The sequence below is a fragment of the Rattus rattus genome, chromosome 6, assembly GCF_011064425.1.
Source record: "Rattus rattus isolate New Zealand chromosome 6, Rrattus_CSIRO_v1, whole genome shotgun sequence".
In the NCBI taxonomy this organism is placed as follows: domain Eukaryota; kingdom Metazoa; phylum Chordata; class Mammalia; order Rodentia; family Muridae; genus Rattus; species Rattus rattus.
In genome coordinates, this window is record NC_046159.1 from 120,202,789 (window position 1) to 120,220,369 (window position 17,581).

General features: G+C 40.0%; 1 protein-coding gene across 1 annotated transcript in view; it reads right to left on the bottom strand.

Moving 5' to 3' along the window:
* The window catches only part of Cttnbp2 (cortactin binding protein 2), a 158,230-nt gene that overhangs the window by 12,533 nt on the left and 128,116 nt on the right, over window positions 1–17,581 (bottom strand). Inside the window, exons 15-19 of the mRNA XM_032906912.1 lie at window positions 12,867–13,019; window positions 11,813–12,000; window positions 5,605–5,783; window positions 2,278–2,483; window positions 1,772–1,948 (exon numbers count right to left, since the gene is read on the bottom strand). Coding sequence (XP_032762803.1) covers window positions 1,772–1,948; window positions 2,278–2,483; window positions 5,605–5,783; window positions 11,813–12,000; window positions 12,867–13,019 — 903 coding nt within the window. The remainder of the gene's footprint in view (window positions 1–1,771; window positions 1,949–2,277; window positions 2,484–5,604; window positions 5,784–11,812; window positions 12,001–12,866; window positions 13,020–17,581) is intronic.

Below are 17,581 nucleotides of genomic sequence, written 5' to 3' on the forward strand. Positions count from 1 at the left end.
GGAATGTAACTTAGTGGTATAATTCTTGCTTAGCATGCATGAGCCTGGGGTTTGAATACCACAGCCACAAGGAAAAAAAAAACGTTTTTGGAAAGTAAATTAAATTTAAATAGTTCCATTAAAAGCAAGTTACCAACAACCACTGTGCTAGATCTTCACCTGTCTTGCTCCCTGACTGGTGGCACCTGAGATAGGCACTGTCCTACTGGTGCGTGGAAGCCTGGGAGGCCATATCAATGATCTACTTGTTAGGTCTAGAGAGAAATGGGTGGACTTCACTACATATTATGAACTCCCACAGTGGTCCGATAGGGTCTTTTACTTCCCTTTCCGTTCTGGGCCACTTGCTCATAGTAGTAAAGAACTCTCCCACCAAACATTTGTGTCCAAAACGAAAATCAAATGAAGCATTGTAATTATTCAATCTAATCATTTGAGAGAATTATTGTTATAAATTGTTATAAAGTTAAAATAACCCAAGGACTTTTTTTTCCTGGTATCTGTGTAAGTTCTTTTTTTCCTTTTTCTCTTCTTTTATTGGATATTTTCTTTATTTACATTTCAAATGTTATCCCCATACCCGGTTTTCCCTATAGAATCCCCCATCTCTTTCCCCCCACCCCTGCCTCCATGAGGGTGCTCTCCCACCACCACCCACTCCCTCCTGCCTCACCACCCTGACATTCCCCTACACTTGGCATTGAGCTTTGATAGGACCAAGGGCCTCTCCTCCCATTGATTGCCACCCCGCCCCAGGCCCATCCTCTGCTACATATGCAGCTGGAGCCATGATCTTACATACTTTGCAAAATTTGTTTCTGGATTTTGGAAACATTTGCACAAGATAGTGTACACTGAAAAGACCTGTGGACAGTGTAAGCGGAAAGATCGTTTTATCAATTTTTCACAAAGTGTTCATGTTTTGAAGTATATTATATTTGAGACCACAAACAGTTCTAAGTCCATGAAATTCTATGTTTTATATTTTTAATTATCTTTCTTTGAGACAGGGCCTTATTACATAGTCCTGGCTAGATGACCTGGAGCCTACATAGACCAGGCTGGACTCAGAGTCACAGAGGTGTTTGCCAGTCTTTGCCTTCACAGATTAGAATTAAGGATGTGTACCACCATGCCTTGCTTAATTAACATCTCAACCACTGAGCTGAGTTTTCTACATTACTGTTTTCTGTACTGCTGTTTCCTTATTCCCTGTATTGATTCTGATTGTCACACTACAGCATATAGTGACAATGCTTATGGTATAAGTAATTATTTAGTTCAAGCTAGTCATTTCTCTCAAAGTCCATGAGGACTTTCTGGCTACTTTTCCTGATCCATATCCAGCACCTGACCCTGAACACAACATACAGGAAAACAATACTCAAACCAATTCATGCATAATCGCCCTACATTTGTATCAAATATACCTACACATGTACTCTCTTAAGCTAAGTTCCACTTGAGGAATGACATGTATGTAAAAGGAGCAAAATATCATAAAGAAGACACATTTAATTGTGGGGACCATGAAAACAAATTAGTTTTTAAAATAACAATTAACAAGTTGAAGATGAATTTTCTAGTTCTGGTAAGAAAGTGTAATCTTTTGGGTAGAAGGCTTCCAGCTATGTTTTGGAAAACTATGACATGGTTCATCCCAGGAGAGTATAAACTGAGCAACTCAGAGGGGCCTTGAAGGAATGCAGTTTTAATATCAAAATCCCACTAGCACTCAGAGCCTGGATCCTGCAGCCTTCACATCCCGTACCTTCATGCTTCAGGTCTGGCTTGTTCCACGTGGGTGAGGAGAAGTGCCCAGGTTTCTTGCGAGGGCTGGTGTTCACCTTTCTCCAGGCCCCACTCTCTCCTTTCTTCTTGCTATAACTTGAAACTATCGACAGAGGGAAACTTCCCCCTTTGAAGTCTGCTATCTGCTGGTCCAGCTCTGAAACAACACAAGCCACACTTTGCTAAGAAGAAGGGAAGATAACACAGTTTCATAGAATGACTTGAAATCCATTACCAAGTCTTAACTCATGGGTTTCTTAACAGTAACCAAGCTGGAGTTGCCTAGACCAGTACAAACTGTACTTGGAGGTCTAGAATTTAAATGTGTGCCAGTCACTAAAAACAGGAAGGGTTCTGGTACAGTGCTATGAGCAGCACATTCATTTCTTTAGTCACGAGGAGACAAAGGAATACTCCATAGAAACAAATTGCAAACAGTGATAGAGAGAGAATGTAAATTTGTCGTTCACACACAACCCCACGTACCTGTCCTGGGAAGGGGACAGCCATGCAGAATGGCTTTATTAAGCAGAATGCTGAGAGCAGCCCTCACCACAGCCTGCTGTCCTTGGTTAGGGTGCTTCTTAGAAGCTGTCTGCCCAGCACCAGGTTGTTTGTTCATGGCGGCTCTTGACAGTATTGCTTCTTGAACTCGGGGAGCAATGATGGCGTTCCACAGCTTAGACATCCACCTTGCAGGAGAGGAAGAAGGGGAAAGTCTCTCTTACAAACTGCACGCAAGCCCACACAAGAGGCAGACCTGAACACTTTGAAGAAAATTACTTCGCGTGTTTTGTATAATAAGTAAGATTATCTAATACAAAAGCAGTTTGAAGTTGTCTCAAGAGCAAATGATCCTGATAATTTATAAGCCTGTCTTAATCCTGGAATTGAGAGTAAGTATCTACAGAAAGAATGAATGTGCAATAAAGATGCAGAAATGAAGGCACATTAAACAGCATTTATTCAAAAAACTTATCTCTGTAAAACTTCTCTCTAAATTTTTTATATTTGTTTGACACACATGTATTTCAACATGTGAGTGGAACTGTATTATTGACAAATTAAATGTCTACCTCAAGGTAGGAACTCCTCGCTACACAGGTACACCCACATGGCTCCGCCCAGCAGAGAACGGAGCCGTCCAGCTGTGGCTTCAGCTGTACCTCTTACATTTTACCTGTAAACCGTGAGGACCGCGGCTGACTTTGGAGCAAGCTAATTACAATGTCAGTGTTTGTGCTGCGCTAACGGTTTAGAGCAATGAAGAACCTGTCTAATGTATGTGAAAACCTAGTCAGATATTCTCTTTCACAAAACAAACAAAACCAAAACCAGTTAACACAATTCAAGGATAGAGAAAGGAAACAATATCTCTGAGGATAGAACATTTTCAAAGCTCTTGGATACGGGCATGCAATTGTAAGCATTCTTAAAATTATTAAAGCACTGATTTATTGAAGTTATCCATTAGTGCTCAGTTACAGATAATTCAAGAAAAATCATCAAAAATTAGTGTATACAGACAACTCTAGTACTCTAGGAAAGCATTCCTTTCCTGGACTCTGGTCTTGAATATACAAGGCAAACACCCCATCTGCATGACACCCTGAACTCCCAGATTTTAGAATTCAAAATTATAGCTACCTATAAGAGAGTGCTGAGTGTATAAAAATAGGTTTGGTTGGGGAAAAAAAGGCAGATAATTTGAGGAATCTCTACACGTCTCATCCTTTGTTGTGCTCTATCTCCCCAGACTTAAAAAACAGAGATAATGCTTCTTGCAGAGCAGAGGGCAGAGCAAAAGAGATTTCAATGCTTTCTTTCCAGCAAAACGAATGGACAAATTGTCCAGCATTTCACTATGGAGGATGATGAGGGAGATGTTTAGAGCTAAAATGCTAACCTAGCATTACCTCAGTCTCTATGTGTCACTCAGCGGACCGGAGGGAAATCTACGTAAACATATAGCCCAGTCTTCATGCTGACTGTCGGTGACAACATCATGCCTCTCACCTGATATTCTAACCACAGTAAGCTGCCATAGCATTAGATCGCTAACAAGACAAGATCTCCATGCCTACACAGTTCCTGAGCGAAGACTATACTCCCCGTGGGAAAAGCTGAAAATTGGCTCTTAAGAATCCTGAGCCAATCTGGATGTCAAAACAGAACAACAACTACAAAAACACCCAACCTGGCTACATTGAGTTGTGATGATGGTTTAATTATTACTTACATAAATGTGGGTTTCTGTTTATCAAGGTAATGTGTCTATTTACTAACTCCTTCCTTTCCCCCAACTAACTCATTACATTGGTGGCTTTCCTTACAACACGGAAGATGTTCTATTTGCATCTCCCGCTTTCCAAAAAGGATACCTGCTCAGGACGCTATCCAGCTGAGCTGAATGGTGACCCTTTACTTCCTCTTTTCCATCTACTCCTGTTTTTCTAATTCATACTTTGTTTGCATTCTTTTGTATTCTTGTATGTTAGTTCAAAGGAAGACATAGTAAGTGCTGATGGAGGAGGAAGTTTGTCAACTCCTTTGAATGCTGGGTATCCTTAGTTTCGGGGAGGGTATGCATAATATATTTGAAGTTTCTTTTTTTTTTTAATTTCTCATTGCTTTTTTAAAAATCTTTATTAACGTGAGTATTTCTTATTTACATTTCGATTGTTATTCCCCTTCCGGTTTCGGGCCAACATCCCTAATCTCTCCTCCTCCCCCTTATATGGGCTTCCCCTCCCATCCTTCCCCATTACCACCCTCCCCCAACAATCACGTTCACTGGGGTTCAGTCTTGGCAGGACCAAGGGCTTCCCCTTCCACTGGTGCTCTTACTAGGCTATTCATTTGCTACCTATGAGGTTGGAGTCAGGGTCAGTCCATGTATAGTCTTTGGGTAGTGGCTTAGTCCTGGAAGCTCTGGTTGGTTGACATTGAAGTTTCTTAAGTGACACTTGCCCATGGCTGGACAGCAAGCAGTAAGCTATTTCAGTAAGTCGTGTGCTTGTGAATTGGCGTATATTCACAGAGAATAACTGTCACTGATCTTAGCGAATATACAGTTACTTAGGGAGTTGTACAACAGACAAGCCATGCTTATTCTTTGACAGAACTGGCATTCTGTGCTAATGGTAGAAGGTGACAAAAGCAGTCTTGTCAACAGTCCCAGTCTCAAACATACTGAATTCATCATGTGTCCTATTTTTCCCCAGTTACTGTGATAAATACCATGACCAAAGCAACTTAGGTGAGGAAAGGGTTTATTTCCTCTTCCAGGTCACAACATCAGTGATGTCAGGACTGAAAACTGAAGGAGGAACTGTAGAGAAATCAGGAAGTATAGAGAGAAACACTTGCTTGTCCATTAGCTCATGCTTAGCTACCTTTCTTCGTAAGATTTATTTTATTTTTTTGCATGTAGGTATTCTGCTCACATATATACCTGTGTAACGTGTGTGTGTGGTGCTCATGGAGACCAGAAGTTGTTGGATTCCTGGGAACCAAAGTTAAAGATTGTTCTGAGGTGCCATGTGGGATCTGGGAATCAAACCCAGGTCTGGAAGAACAGAAAGGGCTCTTAACTGCTAAACCATCTCTCCAGCTCCTTCCTAGGGATGGTAACACCCATAGTGGGCTGGGGAATCCTGTGTTATTTAATAATGAAAATAATCTCCCAGAGGCCCACTTACTCTAGGCAATTATTCCATCAAGATTTTCTCTCAGATGAATCTAGGCTGTGTCAAGTTGACCATTAAAGCTGACAAGCATATTTTTAGTAGGTAGATAAAAATTGAGACTTACTTCACTGTTGCTTGGGCATGTCCCGGGACTACTGGACAAGACAGGAAATACTTGGGTCCAAGAAGTGCTTCCGGTGTACCCAAGCGGGCCAGGCAGGAGTTGAGCTGCCTCCAGACAGAGATGACCCAGTCCACAATCTTACACACAGGATCACAGGGTGCGGGCAGCTGACCTCTGAACTAGAGATGGATGGAAAACAGGGCTGTGGCTTAGAAAAACAAAGTTTTTGCTTTGATTTTAAAGTTCAAAATTAAAAATATAAACCACAAAGCCCAAATCTCGCTCAATTTCACTTTACCTTTACTTGGGGTAGATGTAGGAGGATTCTGAAAAAGCAAACTCAGTGCCTTGTGTAACTAACATGTTCATCCTAGGTGTGTTCACATGTCAGTGTCACAAGTGTTCCCCAAAATCTCCCACATGGGTATTTTGACGGTAATTTACATATCAGAAGAGAGAGGCCTAAAGAGGTGATGCCTGACTCAAGGTTACTAAGGTGGCAAATCGCTGGTTAGGGCTTATTTACTTTTTTATGTTAAGGTATAGTTGAAAGCTAATTCTTTTTATGAGGTAATGTGATGTTTTTAATATGTTACACTGTGAAATGATTACTTCTTAGTATAGTTACCATCTCACATACAGGAAACACTTTTAGCAGTGAATTCATTCATTATTCACTCTTAGCCACTTTCAAGTAACTGTATGCATCTATTTCTAATAGAGAAAAAAATGATGTTCAAACACAATATGCGCTAGAAATAAAAAAGGAGTATATTGCACTAAAGAATATCTTGTTGAACTACTGAGATAGCTCAGGGGTTAAGGGCACTGGCTGCTCCCACAGAAGGCTTGAGTTTGATTCTCAGAACCCATATGGCTACTCACAACTGTAATTCCAGTCTCAGGGGATCCATCTTTGGACCTCCACAGGCACTGCATGCATGCAGTACATTGACATACATGCAGGCAAAATATCCATACATATAAAAAAAAAAGCTACTTTTGCTACCAATATTTAGCATTGTTGCTGACCTCTGCTTATACCGTTCTCCCTCTGATTAGCCATGAGTAACAAGGAGAGACCAGAGAGGCAGCTAGCAACCATAGGGGTTCCTTAGCTGCTCCTTCAGGACCACATGCTACCAAGGGGGATGAGGGCAGAGTCCCTATGGAAACATGCTCTACCCCAACTCCCTCAGGAACAATGAGGTTTTAATTTTTTTCATGATTATTCAATGAACTTTGTGCCAAGATCTCGCTGCTATATATCCTTTCCATGAAACATAATTTCTGATAGGAGAATGGAATTAGCCAACTCCTAAGAACTGGAGAACAGGTGTGTGCCTATCTCTCCAGGTGTAGATGTTGCTTATAGAGAATGTCTCATGTGCAAAATGGCTGCTTTGGGAATAGTGATTATCACTTGACAGCACATTAAAGGCTGGTGTTTCCTTCAGGGGTCTTTCTGATAAATTGGTCTTACAGTTATTGCCTGATTTTATACCCTTGATGCATATTCATTCCACATAAGCACAGTTTTGTAGAGATGCTTAGAAACGTACATATCACAATATATTTATATTTGTATGCCTTCTGTTTCTAAGCACCACTTATCACTTTGAGAGAAAATAAAACACTGCAAAGTCAGGTTTCATTGTTTTACTTTGGGCTGGGGATGGAACCCAAGCCTGTGCACACTCACTCACTTTCCCACTGACGTACACCTCTGTGTACTTTGCAGCTCAGAGAACTGCAGAACATAAACAAAAGAAAAGGTGTATCCTGAGAGTCAGCCATGAGCTCTGTGGGCTGGAAGGCATGAAGGAGGAGAACCAGCCACACACCGAGGCACTTTAAATGCCTCCCTGTTGGGATTGCTGATACGTTTTGCCATCTGTTCCATAAATTATCTGGGCCGGGCTCATTAACCTAGGATCCTTTCCAGACAGATGATCTTTAGGTACAGAGGCAAGCTTTGTGTATCATTATTCAAAAGAAGGAAATGAGGTGGTGCTTAAGCCAATCCCTCACTGGATCTAAAGGACACTTGTTAGCCAGGAGAGGGAGAAATAGTATTCTATGTGGAAGGATGGTTGCCGATATTCCCACATAGCAAAATGGTTGAAGGGCCTGGGTAACATCAGGAAAATACTTGCAGCCCATGCAAGCAGGAAGACATCAGTTCAATCCTCGGACCCACATGAAAAAGGTGGGTGTGCTTATAAACCCAGCACTGGAGAGCTGCTGACAGATTGATCCCATGCCTTGCTCTCCACCCAGCTGAACCTACTGGGAGGTTAAAGTTTTTATTGAGAAACATTGGAGCCCAGATCATTGAATCTCGCCAAGCTCTCAGGCTGAAATGTAGGCTGCCATTTCACAGTGTCATAGGTAAAATAGAATTCTGCTATCTATAAAGAGTACAAGAATTGGGAAAGCATTTGAATCATAGGATTTATCTTAATTTTCAGGTTTTTATGATTTAATTGAGTATTTAGGAAAATTTGTTTATAGGATTATAAAACTTCTTAAAATTTTAATGGCCAGTTAAATTAGTTAAGAAAATTTAATTACTAAGTTATAAAATGTCCCTTAAAGCAACTGTGAAATTCTGCTACCTTTATACATAAAAAGACAGTTTAGACCTTTCGACCTGAAGCCATCTGGACAGGTAGGACTCCCATGCACTGAGTATGTTTTAAAATATATTGTTTGATATTTATAATGAAAATATATTAAGTGATCTATTTAAAAATCTCTCTTGAATAAAAATTACCTGCCATGGTCCCATCACCAGGTAAGAGTGGTGACTGGTTAAGGACTTTCTGTAAGAACATGAGCTTTGTGAGGATGGAGAGGGCTCCATTTACTCCACAGCAGTAAGTCAGTGGCGAAGTTTTACAGAATGTGTGGGAAACACATTTCTAATGCATCTCAGACATGTCTGGTAAGGCTCATTTCATTTCAAGTGTGTGTGTGTGTGTGTGTGTGTGTGTGTGTGTGTGTGTGTGTGTGTGTGTGTGTGTTGTCCTGAAGAATCAATCCCAGACGTTTTGTCTCCTACCCAAGAGTTCAGTCACTGAACTATAGACCTGAGTATTTTTATTTTTTATTATTTTGACACAAGGTCTCACTAAGTACTTAGAATATCCATGAATTTACTCCTTAGCCTAAGCTGGTCTTCATCTGAGGATCCTGCTACCTCACCATCCTGAGTAGCTGCAATTGCCAGACTGTATTTACAAGGCTGCCCATCACATGAGGTTCTGATGACCACTTTCCACAGCTGTTATTGGTTTTCCAAAGGGCAATGAATTTAAAAATACTGTATAAACTGGGTCCTGTGTCTGCATAACTAGCAACAGAAAGGCAGAAGTAGAAGTCAGAAGTCATGTTTGGGGCAGGATGTGTTCCATTTGGTTAGATGTAAGGCATGAAGACGTTACACTCTTCTATGTTGACTGCGTGAACCAAGACAAAACAGGACAGCATGTAGAAAGTGTAGGGTAAAGATAAACTTGGCCCAAATCCTGAAACATCATTTCTGGAAGAAATCATCATTTTTATGCATATAGAGAACCTCACTCAGCATGGCAAAAAGCAGGTGTTCAAAATTCAAAAACATTTTGAACCGATGAAATAAAAATGATGACTATTTCACATCTGTGTGTGAGGTGACAACGTGTCTGGATCTGTGGCATTTCTGCCTTGGAGACCATGCTTTAATTTTTAAACAGTCTCCTTAAAAGGGAGATCTCAGCCAACATGCTAATTTTCCAAAATGCATAATGTTCAAGGTATAAAAAAATTTGTTCTCAAAATTTTAAGAGAGAAAATTTAACTCTGCCATCTAACAGAAGCTTTTAACAATTAGACTTGATAACGTCAAGTTTCCTTGGTACAGAGATTTCTCCAAAACACAAAGACTGAGGTACTATTAAGAAAAATCCCAATTATTGGAAAGTCAGAAATAGTCATGAAGTTTGTATTTTTTTAAGAAAGACAATTCATGTAATGTTCCTTTACTCAGTAATTATGGAATTAAAGTAGAAAGGAGATGGTGGTGATTACCTGCAAGAAACCTACACAAGATTTACCCAGTCAAAATCCCAGCATCTATGAGGAGAGGTCCCGTGCTCCACCATTGGCAGAGGAGCCAGTAACCTTTAATGGTTGCCAAGCGAAGGAGTCACTCTACTTTGGGGATGTGGCTACCAGCAGTAGGCTGCCATGCCCACATGGATGGCTCTACACCCTTGAACATATATATGGGCAGCACACATTGTTTTTATTAACACTAAAAGTGAAGACTTGAAGTTGGGAGGAAGATGTGACAGGAGATAATAGTGGGAGTTGTGGATGGATACAATAAAATTCATTGCTTAAATGTGCAATGTTTTTAAGAATAAATAAATATTGTTTACAAGAAGATAAATGCAAATATTGGTAAGTTCTACATGAAGGGATGAGTTGGCCAAGGAAAAGACAAAGGGCGCATTGGGATTAGCTGTAGTTCTGCCAAGTTGCCCTGTGCTTGCCTGTAGCTCTTTTATGATTCCATTCTCCTGAAAAGACAAAAGAACTACACATCTCTCACTTTCTCTGATCTTCTTCCAGCAAGAATTCTGATAGCAGCATTATAATTAAAGAGAGATAAATGCCAATTTCTCTCAAAAATGCAATTACTTTCATTGCATATTAGTAAGAAGCCTAGCATCTTGAAAGATATATTTCCTTACATCTCTGAAAGATTTGGGAGGTGAAATTATTACTAAGCATTAAACATGCCTCTCAGTGCCTACAAGATTAGACTTTCTGTGCTAGAGACTCTGGGTGTTTTGTAGCAAACACTTGTTCCCACTGTGTGCTCACTCCAGGGAGACTATTTTATTAGCTTTGGAAGTGATTTGTAGGAAATCAAAGTCCTTGTTCTTGCTCCGTACTCTGTGTGCTAGATCCAACTATCAAATGCTATAGACAAGACCAGCAAGAGCTCTCTTCTCTCTGTGCTTGTATGTGAACTGGCAGGGGATGTGTCAATCTTACAGAACTGAGACACTAACATCACCTTTAGCAAGGAAGCGTTAAGTATCAATATTGCTAAAATTATTGGAAGTTATTAGTAATGTGAAACACTTCAGATTAACAATTTTTTAACCCCACTTTTTTCCTTCTTCTTGAGGTCATATAATGACTTGGCTTTAGCCAAGAGGATATATTTATGACTAGGCATGTAGATTTCTCTAGTCGGGAATGTCAGATACCAATTCAAACCACTGGTGACAGACCTTATTCATGAAATCACCCACTCCACTCTTCCTATCTGCCTCTCTGTCACACTCACTCATACTTGCCTATCCACACAAGCTTGATAAGTCCTTGACAGAGAGTTTTGGTCTTTCCCAATGCTCCAGCCATGGTCTAGAACTAGAGGGTAGACCACTGTAGTCACTGAAACATTACAGAGAATCTTCTTATGATTCTTGCAAGTCTCTAGAAAAGATGCTTTCTCCATGGTGATAAAGAGGTTGACACTGCATGTTACTATGCCCTAGTTTCAGTGCATACATGTCTTGAAGTGAGAGCAGGGTGTCAAGTATTTGTCTGTAGTCTCAAAGGGAAAGTCAAAGACCACCTGGGTGAGGAGGGCTGTTCTCTTATCAGTAGCTCAGAATATGCTATTGTTCAAATGATGCTGTTCTCTAAATGTTGCCAGTGTACAGGACGAAGTAAGAAAACCAAATGGAGTTCTTTCAAAACAAATCTACTCTGAAGAACACTCAGATATCATCATTCCAGTCCCAGACTATTAAATAAAAATATCTTATATTTCATCAACACGGCTATATTCATATATGAGATACTATAAAATAAACATGTTTATTCTTAAAAGAAGTTCACAAAACCATTTACCATCATAGTCTAAAAGCTGTCCAATAAAACATCATAAGTGATGTCCTCATTTTTTCTTGTACATAATATTATCCCCAAACTATTACAACTTCTACACACATTCTCTAATAACGAAACTTTAAAACCCATGCTATTGTTCTTGGTATGGTGCAGGAGCTGTTGTGAGTTCCACATCCATTGTTCCATTCAACTCCAGATACTTGCAGAATATCCTAGCCTGCAGTCACCGGAAGTAGAACTCAAACCCTGCTAAGACCACCCCTCTCCCACTCTGGCAAGTTGCAGCTTCTGTTACCTTGCTGACTGCTTTCCTTCGGAGGAACCTCTGAAGCAGTCCTTGACTGGGCTCGCAATCCCAGCGCAGCTGAACCCAGCGGAAGTGTTGCTGTACCAGCAGGTCAGAGCCCTGGAGACAAGCCTTGGCGAGGGTTCCCAGTAGAAAGCAGTTCTCATGGAAATAATAGCATTCAGATGTTCCGTTTCCTAAAACAACCAAGCCATAATTCAACCTCCGCCATTTATGTTTTGTGCAAATGCAAATCAAGAACATGAATTACATAACTTGCACATTGAGGACAGAAAGATTAGGCTGATATCATGGCAGGCAAGCATAATGACTGAGCAACTTGGGACTCCTCCTGACTTGGGCTAGACACACAGCCTTTTCTGAACAGTGTGCCTAGCAACCTAGGACTCCCACCTGCACTGAGCCGCATTTTTACCTGTTTTAAACAGTGGGAATAGCTTACTCTCCTTAGCAACTCTCTTGGTAAGGCTCTTTTTCTATCCAGACCTATCTAGAAACACTACCCAGAAATGCCAGATTCTGCCTAGACTGGTGTTGACTACTTGCATAATGAGGTAAAACAATGTTAGGCAAACTTTTAGGGAGAATTCTCTATTTACCCTCTTATCCTTGTACATAACTGGACCTGTTTTAAGATCAGGTGCATCCTGGGAAGGATCATGCACAATGAGGGAAAGTTTACATAATCCAAATCTTTCCATCAAAGAAGAGAACTATCTATGCTACACCTCTTAGGAACCAAACCCATACTTCTCTTGAAACATTACAAACAATATTAAAAACATCATTAAAAACATTAACTTCATTAAAAACAACAACAACAAACCTTAAACAATAATCAGAACCCTTGAGCATGTGGTCTACCATAATTCTTAAGAATGTATCTTTCTTAATCTATACTATTGGTCCTGAATAAAGTTTCCACGCTACTCTGTGATAATGTGGGCTAGTGTTCTATTCCAGAATATGAAGCTAAGGCCCCAACCACTGGTACTGATTCTGCACAGGCTGCCTGGTTAGTCTCCTCTCTCTTTACCTTTACCTTTCTGGAAAGTGCATGGGCTTTCAGTGCTGCGATTCTCCAAAGGTGCCAAAAAGTCCCCCAGTAACTCAGACAATGAAGCTTTTTCCAAATTTTCCAAGATGACGATTATCTTCTTCTTAACAGGGAACTGCTTCACTGGGATCAGACAGGCTGTAGTGAGAAACAACATTAGAGGTTAATAACTTTGTGAAACCTACACAAAGTGTTCTAAAATGCAAAACTAAGACAACAGAGTATTCATAAAGAATGTTGTGTGGTAGGCATGCTCTGAAAATGCTGGGCGTTGAGGGTGGCAGGTCCAGGAACTTCTGTGGTATCACTCACCACAGTTGAAGATGCCCACAACATGCCAACCCCTCTTACCTAGCAAATCCTGGGCAGAATCTACCCAACTTCCAGCAGCAAGTGCTCAGGCAAAAAAATAAATAAATAAATAAAAGGAGTCCATTGCCACACCGGAAGTGACAACTCTATGAACACAGGAAGTTGCCACAAACAAGCCATGAAGGAATATTTAAAATATTATTTCATCTTCTATACATTTTGAAAAAAATTAATACTAATTATTTAACCTGTGGATTTAGAAACAGGTAAGAAACCCATAAAAACACATTGAGAGCCGAAGGTAGGACTCCACAGTATCAGGCTTGCCTGGTGAGTGTGAGGACCTGGATTCATTCCTTTGTATCTCTAATACATCTCTAAGAAGTTATTATTACAAAGGATAGAATAGAAGAAAGGTTTTATGAGCAAGAGGCACATTCTGGAAGCTGAAGAGTCTAAAATTTCTGGCTTGTTCAGTGGCTAAACAGCTAGTTTAGTTACACATTATTCTTTGATATTTCAGAGTTATTTTACGTATGTTCCATAATATAAAAAGTTAAAAGCATTGAATGACCTTTAAATCACACATGTATAAGATGTTCATAGTATTAATAGACAAGGTTTCCAGAGATGTAAGCACATCCTATCCTTAAGAAGTGATCAGATTAAGGGTTCAGAAAGAGTGAGAGGGAGTCAAGACCAGGGTCTCCAGCCTTAAAGTACCTCCCACTCAGGATGGGCAGAAATGATATCGACCCTAACTAAAAGATGCAAGCTAATGGGATTTTTTTTTTTTACTAACAGGGAACAAATAAGCCAGTGTACAAAACATCCTCAACTCAGGCACTCACATGTCATTACTGTTTTAGTTAAGACATGAAAAAGGCAATTCCAATATGAAAATTAATAATAAATGATTGCATCGAACTTCTTAGAAGACCAGATATTTCCACCATAGTCAAATTACCCTCAATGAGGAACAATCTGATTTAAAGTCCTTGTGGACCACTCGACTTGGATGGATACGCATGAAAGAAGTTTCTGTATTTTCTTCATTATTACAGATACTATAGGTTTTCAATCTCGGAAGAATCCTTGAACAATGGAAGGGAACCTGTTCAGCTAAACAGCTTTAAAAACTAAGCTACAAAGAAAGCTGCCTCTCAATTTCCTTGTCCTCAGGGGTGGGCGTCACACTATTTTTTTATTGGATGTTTTATGCATTTACATTTCAAATCTATCCCCTTTACCTCCCTCTCCCCTCCCCCACTTTCTATGAAAATGCCCCCTGCTTCCACCTACCCACTCCCACCTCACCACCCTGACATTCCCCTACTCTGGGGAAACGAGCCTTCACAGGACCAAGGGTGTCTCCTTGTATTGATGCCAAACAATGCCATCCTGTGCTATATATGCAACTGGAGCCGTGGTCCCTCCATGTGTACTCTTTGGTTGGTGGCTTAGTCCCTGGGCGCTTGGGGGTTGAGGGGTCTGATTGGCTGATATTGTTGTTCTTCCTATAGGGTTGCAAACTCAATCAGCTCCTTCGTTCCTTTCTCTAACTCCTCCATTCGGGTCCCTGTGCTCAGTTCAACAGTTAGCTGCAAGCATCCTGTATCAGTAAGGCTCAGGAGACATCCATATCAGGCTCCTGTCAGCAAGCATTTCTTGGCATCAGCAATAGTGACAGGGTTTGGTGGCTGCATATGGGATGGATGCACAGGTGGAGGACTCTCTAGATGGCCATTCCTTCAATCTCTGCTCTATTCTTTGTCTCCATATTTCCTCCCATGAGTATTTTGTTCTCCCTTCTAAGAAGGACTGAAGCATCCACATTTTGGCCTTCCTTCTTCTTGAGCTTCATGTGGTCTGTGGGTTGTATCTTGGGTATTCTAAACTTTGGGGCTAATATCCACTTATCAGTGAGTGCATACCCTGTGTGTTCTTTTGTAATTGGGTTACCTCACTCAGGATGATATTTTCTAGTTCCATCCATTTGCCTACAAATTTCACGAAATCATTGTTTTTAATAGCTGAGAAGTACTCCATTGTGAAACTAAATGTACCACACTTTCTGTATCCATTCCTCTATTTGAAGGACATCTGGGATCTTTCCAGCTTCTGGCTATTTAAATAAGGCTGCGATGAACATAGTGGAGCATGTGTCCTTGTTATATGTTGGAGCATCTTTTGGGTATATGCCTAGGAGTGGTATAGCTGACTCTCCAGGTAGTACTATGTTCAATTTTCACACTATTTTTTCATGTGATCCTCTGTTCAGCTGTTGTGGTAACAATGACAACAGCCAATGCTTCTCAAGGTTCAAATATTGTCTTAGAAATACAAGTATGTGTACAGCACTTGAGGTTCAGGAAGAGTTTGAGGCAACCCAGGCCTACATAGAAAAACCCTTTCATTCATAAATAAATAAATAAATAAATAAATAAATAAATAAATAAATAAACAAACAAACATATGTATGTATATTATAGAAGTATGAGAATTACAATTGCTTACTGCCATGCCTTCTCGTGTTTGTCATTGCTGTATTCCTCATATATTTAGCATGGTGTGACTGTGATGGAGAGAAAGCAGACCTTATAGTCTGGTGCGATTGCATTTTGGTAGACAGCCCACTCTATTGGACATTGTATTTCTTTTGCAGATCATTATGAAGATGAACTTTCATAAAATTATATTGCTTAGGTGAGTTAATAATTTTAAAGGATTTCTGATTTGATTTAAATAGTTTTAGGAAGCTAGTGTAGTTGATAGAAAGTTTAAGGAGATGGTTAAGGTTGTTTTGCCAAAAAGATATAATAAAGTTAGAGCTAAGAGCAGAATGTGCCCCCTCTCTGGTACAATAGTGAGGACTGCCTAGGTTGGAAAAGGAGCGCAGTGAGTTTTCATGTGTTGTAAGCACATAACTGTTCCTGGAAGAGAAAACAAGCTTGGGACAAGTTAAGGATCAAAAGAACAAACAAACAAACAACAAAAATCCATTTCATTCTAAGCTGGGTCTGAATTCCCAGATCTTGTGATCTAGGAATATGGCCACATGTTTTAGTGTACACCAAAAAAATGCAGATTTATAAAAAACAAGTAGATAATTCTATTCTGAGTGAAACAGTAGAGAATAGAGGATTACCCAGTTTAGCTGAACAAGACTTCAAAAATAAAATGCAATATAGATGATCTGTTTCTTGGTAAATACTAAATGGTATCAACTGAGCATAGAGGAAAAACTTGCCACCATAGATTTGGCTAGCTTAAACTTTGGTAATCAATGACAAAAGAATTATTGCTTTGTGGTTAAGATGAACTTGTGGAGAGAAAGATAGATGGGAAATGTTATGTATGAGTTTCAAAAAAGAATATATAATCAATAATTCTGTTGCAATTTCCTTTTTTGTAATGATTTTATTTTTGAAGAATGTGTTTCTGTGGTTACTGTTTTTAGAGAATATGTAACTTGTGGTCATGAGGGAATCTTTTTCTTACATAGAGAATTTTGTCTTAGGTGGTATAAAAATGCTAAGAGAAAAATAAAGTTGTTGGAGCTTGCTTATTGGGGTTTGCTCCATCCACTATACCACTATACATACATACATACACACATATATACATACATACATACATACATACATTACATACACACATATATATATATATACACATACACACACACATATATCACAATTGGTTAAAGTAGTAACAATAAACAACCATTTTCTATTTAGTGATTTAAAAAAGCAAATCTATCTAATGTCTTACATTTCTTTTCCTACAACTTAGGTCTGAAGAAGTCCATATTTTCTCTGATTTGCATTAGGTGTATGGCTATGTCAAGTGGTCCCAACGGTGCTGCAGTAGCTGGAATGTATCTTTAAGAAAGCTAAGTTATATTTCAACAAATGTTTATCCATGTATCGCCTTATTATGGGTATTAAGTGCCTAGCGCTGGTTATACCTTGGGGAAGAAGGGAAAGGGAAAAGGAAAAGGAAAGGAGGAAGGAGAAGGAAAGATGGGAAGGGAAAGAGGAGGGGAGGAGGGAGGGAAGAAGGGACAGGAGGAGGGAGGAATGAAAGAACAAAGAAGGAGGAGAAGACAGAGAAGAAGAAAACAGGAAGAGAAGGGGGAGGAAGAGGAGGAGGAAGGCTAGTGTGAGGCCTGACCTTGTAATGAGTGGACAGACAGGGTAAAGACCATCTGCAGTTTAGAAAGGGCACAGCTAGCACTGTAGGGGCTGGTTATAGCTTAGTCCTAGAAGGCATCGGTGCACCGAATGAGTGGGAGACTTGTAAGAGAAAATACCTTGGTGGTGAACTCAGACCTAGTGGCACCACACTAATTCAATGGGTTCAAGCAACCACCTCACCTCTGTGGT